The sequence below is a fragment of the Micropterus salmoides genome, unplaced genomic scaffold (assembly GCF_014851395.1).
Source record: "Micropterus salmoides isolate LMB-PRFRI ecotype aquatic unplaced genomic scaffold, ASM1485139v1 Ms_hic_scaffold_11, whole genome shotgun sequence".
In the NCBI taxonomy this organism is placed as follows: domain Eukaryota; kingdom Metazoa; phylum Chordata; class Actinopteri; order Centrarchiformes; family Centrarchidae; genus Micropterus; species Micropterus salmoides.
Window position 1 is genome coordinate 23617431 of NW_024040152.1, and position 5906 is coordinate 23623336.

General features: G+C 41.6%; 1 protein-coding gene across 1 annotated transcript; it reads left to right on the forward strand.

The window, feature by feature from the left end:
* The first annotated feature begins 393 nt into the window (after positions 1-393).
* On the forward strand, positions 394-4998 carry irx1a (iroquois homeobox 1a). The gene is made up of 4 exons (XM_038711905.1): positions 394-912; positions 2259-3348; positions 3792-3867; positions 4864-4998. Exons 1-4 carry the CDS (start codon positions 670-672, stop codon positions 4937-4939), a joined length of 1485 nt encoding a protein of 494 aa, XP_038567833.1. The 5' UTR covers positions 394-669; the 3' UTR covers positions 4940-4998.
* The last annotated feature ends 908 nt before the right edge of the window (positions 4999-5906 follow it).

Below are 5906 nucleotides of genomic sequence, written 5' to 3' on the forward strand. Positions count from 1 at the left end.
CCTCTGTGGAGAGGCATTTTCCCCCTTTAATTACAATTTAAATCTATTCAAAGTAAGTTCCTTCTTCTGACGGGTTTACTTCCCCCTGTGTCGGACAGCTGTAAAATCGTGTAGACAGGTTGTCATACAACAATCAAAGCCTTCGGTGAATAGACTCTAATGCTTGAACATTTAACATACAATAAGTCCAAACAGGGAGGGAGAGAAAGAGAGAGTCAGAGAGAGAGACTGAGAGAGAGAGAGAGAGAGAGAGAGAGAGAGAGAGAGAGAGAGAGGCCCCAGCCAATGTGCTCACTCTATATTCACATTATCCACATTGCTCCAAACGAGGAGGAGCTTGCAGGCTCAAGTAGGGGATGCCAATCAAAGCATCAACTTCAAATTGTATCTGAGAGATCAGCCTGGAGACCTCAGGGCCAGGCGCGTCAGTCGGAGCGCAATTGTTGATCAGATCACATCCAGCGGACTTTGCGCGAGAAAAGAGAGGAAGTCGAGATTTAAGAGCGGGTTATTTTGACTGCATACCACTGCATGTCTGTAGTAGCTGTGACTTTGGCTTAAACACTTTCCCTTCACTTCTCCGGTTTCCTTTTTTTCTTTTTTCTCTCGCACACTTTTTTACGCACGGTTTGTCGGACGATACGGCTGTGCGACAATTCGGCGGTGGAGATGTCTTTCCCCCAGCTAGGCTACCCGCAGTACTTAAGTGCCTCCCAGGCGGTGTATGGGAGCGAGAGACCGGGAGTGCTTACACCTTCGTCCCGGGGAGGGAGCACCGAAATCGGGGGAAGTCCGTCCGCCACCGCAGCGGCGGTCACGTCGGTTTTGGGCATGTACGCCAACCCGTACGCACACAACTACAGCGCTTTCTTACCTTACACCAGCGCGGACTTGGCTCTTTTCTCACAAATGGTAAGAATAAATATTTTTGTATTTTGTTTCTGTTCACGGACAATTGTCTATGCTTTGTTCCCACCGCCGTCTGAAAAAAACAACAACCATGGCAGGGTGTATTCTCAACAAGAGATCTAAATGAATTCTAAAGTGCTGATTTTTTGTTATATCCATGGCTAAATATTAGTTTTGACAGCTTAGTTTGTTGCTTGGCTGAGTTAGAAATGTGAAAAGTCTGAGTTGTGACTGCAAACAAAAAACAAATCTCACTGGAAAGGATTTATTCGTCCATAAATGAAAACGTGCAAACAAAAGACATAATTTACACCAAGCATACGATAATTATCTCGCATTGTTAGAAGGGTGGATTGCAATGTTAAAATGGAAGGAATAACCCGTGCAATAGATCTGTATTTTGGCATGTGCACCAGCGTAAAGAAAAAGTTTTTACTCGTTTCTTACCGTCGCCAGATTATTTTCCTCAGCTCGTTAGAAATCATCTCCCATAGGGAAAGCCTCGTCTATAAATATGCAATAACTTTTAATCGTGCAGACTTTGTTTTGTTAACAGTATATCTTTATGCCATGGATGAATGCCACGCGGATTTTTACTGTGTCTAGATGAGATATTGTCAGACATTTATTGCTCTAAAATACACCTGGTGATAATAATTAACTTGCAAATTACTTGTTAACGTGTTGGCTAATGTGTGCATCAGGCCCAAAGTAACTATTGCGCTAAAGCTTGAAAACAAGAGCTAATATCTAAAATCCAGGCCTGTGTGTTGTTCGAATTGTTCGATATGTGTGAGTTGTTGTGTCCAAAGCAAATATAAATGAGACAGGGGATTAAATTCGGCACAAAAGTACAAGTGTGGCACGCCGGGGAAACTTAACTTAGGCCTCAAACTGCTGTGACATACTTGAGGAGTGTGGAGGGGAGTTTGGCAGGTACACATGAAAGCTGGCAATTTGCATGCCATCTGTGCATTCACACTGATGCAACGAACTTTCTCTCGTCCCGTTGACTTCATTTGCTCCGTTATTAGACTGTCATGTATGAAAAGTGTTTGCCTTTGAGAGGGTAGTTGTGCAGGCGCAGGTGGCGCTAGCATGTAGTATTTTGCAAGTTGAGGAGCTTATTTGTAGAAAGCTCAGAGTCAGGTGCAACTGCAACTCTTGTTTTTTTATTTTTTCATGGAGGCCATTTTCAGTTGTTTGAATTGCAGATGCATACCATGGCAAAAATCCATGAGCTAAAATTATATATTAAACATGACTTTTACAATCCAGCGTATCAAAAATGACTATGTAGGCTAAATGAAATATCCTGCTGTTATAAAAAATTATCCATTACTTTCAAGGGATCCCAGTATGAGCTGAAGGAGAGTCCTGGCGTCCATCCTGCCAGCTTCGCAGCACACACGTCTCCTGCCTTCTATCCATACGGCCAGTTTCAGTACGGGGACCCGGCCAGGCCCAAGAACGCCACAAGGGAGAGCACCAGCACCCTGAAAGCCTGGCTCAATGAGCACAGGAAGAACCCGTACCCAACCAAGGGGGAGAAGATCATGCTGGCCATCATCACCAAAATGACGCTGACGCAGGTCTCCACCTGGTTCGCCAACGCCAGGAGGAGGCTCAAGAAGGAGAACAAGGTGACCTGGGGAAGCAGGAGCAAAGAGGACGGGGAGGACGGTAACTTGTTCGGCAGTGGAGACGAGGCGGAGAAAAACGAAGACGAGGAGGAGATTGATTTGGAGAGCATAGATATAGACAAAATCGACGACAATGACGGGGATCAGAGCAACGAGGACGATGACGATAAATCAACGGAGGGGAGCAGGGACCACAGGGGCGGTATCGGTGCAGGTGGAGAGTTGGACAGTTTGGAGAGAAGACGGGCCTTCGCCCTACAGGCCCATCAGGCCTTTGACAAATCTAAGAGCCCAATTTCAGTTCACCCAGGGAGTAAGGAGAACTCGGACGGAAACAACAACAACACCACAAGAGTTTTGTCCCCGGATAGACCTGGGAGCTTTCCTCTCCCGTCAAACAATAAGCCTAAAATATGGTCTTTAGCGGAGACCGCTACTAGTCCCGATAGTTCATCTCAGAAACCCTCGTCCCCTTGTGCCCCAGCGGCCACCACTCACTCATCAGCGCCCCACCACCAGATCCAGACCCACCCGGCCTTCCTCCCCAGTCATGGACTGTACACTTGCCAGATTGGAAAGTTCCACAACTGGACAAATGGGGCTTTCCTGGGCCAGAACTCCCTGCTGAACGTGAGGTCGTTTCTGGGAGTAAACCAGCACCATCACCACCACCACAACCACCACTTGCCGGCCCAGCAGCAGCCGACATCAGTGGTGGTGTCGCCGGTAGCGGCTGCAGCAGCACTCAGCAATGACAACAAGGTCCCACCAGAGACCCACAGTCCCAAGCACATAGGTAGGAGAACAGTCTCTACGCGTGCACGCGCACAAAAGTCACATGCAAGCGCTACGAACTTTATACTGAACATGTATTACATAGGTTACAACCTATTACTTTAATATGAATTTCATTCTTGCTTGTATTTATACATAATTAGAATTTTAAAAAATGCACTGTGCACACTTCACGTACTGGATATACAACACTGGGTTCATTTTAGTTAGGCATGTTCATATATGTTAGCAACACAGATATGTATATATATATATATATATATATATATATATATACACACACATATATATACATATCTGTATATATATATATATATATATTATATATATATATATATATATATATATATATATATATGTATATGTATATCCATCCAGCATGCTAGTGCTGAAAAGTGTTTTTATTTTATTTGTTTTTATTTTTATTCTTATTTTCCCTTTTAGACCATGAAAACGATGTAAGGTCTGATTCACCTCCAACACAGATCCTGAAGTCTTCCTTTCGACCCATCCATGACAGGTGAGACATGTTTGCGCTTCTTTTGCGTTTGTTGATTATTGGAAACACGTTGCCATAAAAAAAATGAGCAGTTCCAGCCTGATATGAAATTATAAAATAAGAATGCCATGCTTGTTGCATCAATCAAAGTATGAGCTTATTTAGACCTTTTTTCAGCAGCATGTCCAATAGGAGTAAAAATAACTCATGTTTAATTTGAGTAATTTTAACTCAAAGAGTTAAACTCAAATTAAACATGAACGTTAGGGAAGCCCAGGAAATTGATAAAATTATAACTCCAGTATTTATTCGATAGATACATAGGAATATAGCGGATGCAAACCCTAGGCTAACTGTTCAACGAATTCCAGTATCCAAACCCAAAGTTGATGTCTATTTTTTTTCCCCCAACATAAAACAACAATGCTAACACTAAAAAATAAAATAAACAAAGATAAATTAAACACAGTTTGCTTTGCGGGTGACTGGGGTCTTGACTCCTATCCCACACCCCCTTTAATTCCTCCCCTCTGGGGAGAGTGTGGCTACTTATCAAGTCACCGAGTAAAACGGGCTCTGTCTGGGCTGTGTGCTTTCCCTAAAGACCCCTGGGAGACCCGGAGCCCAGGGGAGCGCTCTTACCGAAAAGGGGAAAATAAGTTTACCTCTGTTTCAAGTACAAAATCCCCCTCTCTCTATGCAACAGTCATATAGAAATAAAAAGCATACACATGAATTATAATTGTTAATATTGGTTACACAAAGATGATTTTTTTTCACACACATTTTTTGGAGTTGTAAAATAATTATTGTGATGTATTATTATCTATTATCTATTATTATTATTATGTATAAGTATAAGTAGGCTATGTATTAATATTATTATTCAAAAAAGTGAGGGATTGAGAGGGGGCACTGCAGTCTGTTCAGCCAGACACTTGAGATGCATAGTGAAACCCGCTGTCCAAACACGGCGGGGGTATTTATCTCTACCTTTCTGCATTATTCTTTATCCAGATCCTCTCTGCCTTCCAGCGCCAGGAGTCCACAAGACGCCACGCAACGGGTCCTCACTGCTCTCTCCTCTGCTTGATCAAGACATTTTTTTTCTGCTTGAAAAAAAAAAAGAAGAAAAGTAGAAAAAAGACTTTACACTTCCTAAAAAGGACAATGAGAAATAATAATGCAGCGTAGCATTCAGTCGGTACAGAACAAATGACGTAATTTGGTAATATCCTGTGGATGGATGGATTACTTCCTCTATTGTTGTGTAGCCTATACTCCCGCCTGTAATGTTACTCTCTCTCTCTCTCTCTCTCTCTCTCTCTCTCTCTCTCTCTCTCTCTCCACTTTTCCCAGGCAGGCAGGGACATTTTGGTAGACTCTTTACTTTATTATTATTATAATTATAATTATTATTATTTTTGTCTCTATCCTGTGTTTTTGGTGTCCTTTCTTTAATGTAAATACCAAGTGATTTAAATTTGTAAATAGGAAGCGTTGAAGGAATTTGTCCAGATCGTATATTTTGCCTAATAAACTAAATGAAATTATAGAGAAAACCCAAGAGTATCATCAGCCTTTATTTCTTTTTTCATTATAATAATAATAATTATAATAATAATTATTATTATTATTATTATTATTATTATTATTATTATTATTATTATTATTATTATTATGTAAGATACCATTATTTGAAAAGTAAACTAGGCCACTTTTATTTCAAGAAGGGTGGGAATGGGAGAAAAAAAAAATTATATATATATATATTGGCAGTCTGCAGCCAGGCTTAATTTTATTCAAGTTTGGGAGGAAAGCAGCGTGGATGCATTGAGGTGCTAATAAGTGTCCAGATGGTTGCTGGTGACAGAAAATGGACAGGAGCAGCTGGGAAGGTCATTAAGTAATAATATGGGAACGCCCAGTCCAAACAAAATCAAATGGTTAAAATCTAATCTGTCAGAGAGAGAAGTCGATTCGAAGATAAATTATTAATATTTTCGTTTTGGGGGGAGGGGGAGGCTGAGACTGTCGGCCTTGTGGAGCAGGGCCTGTGT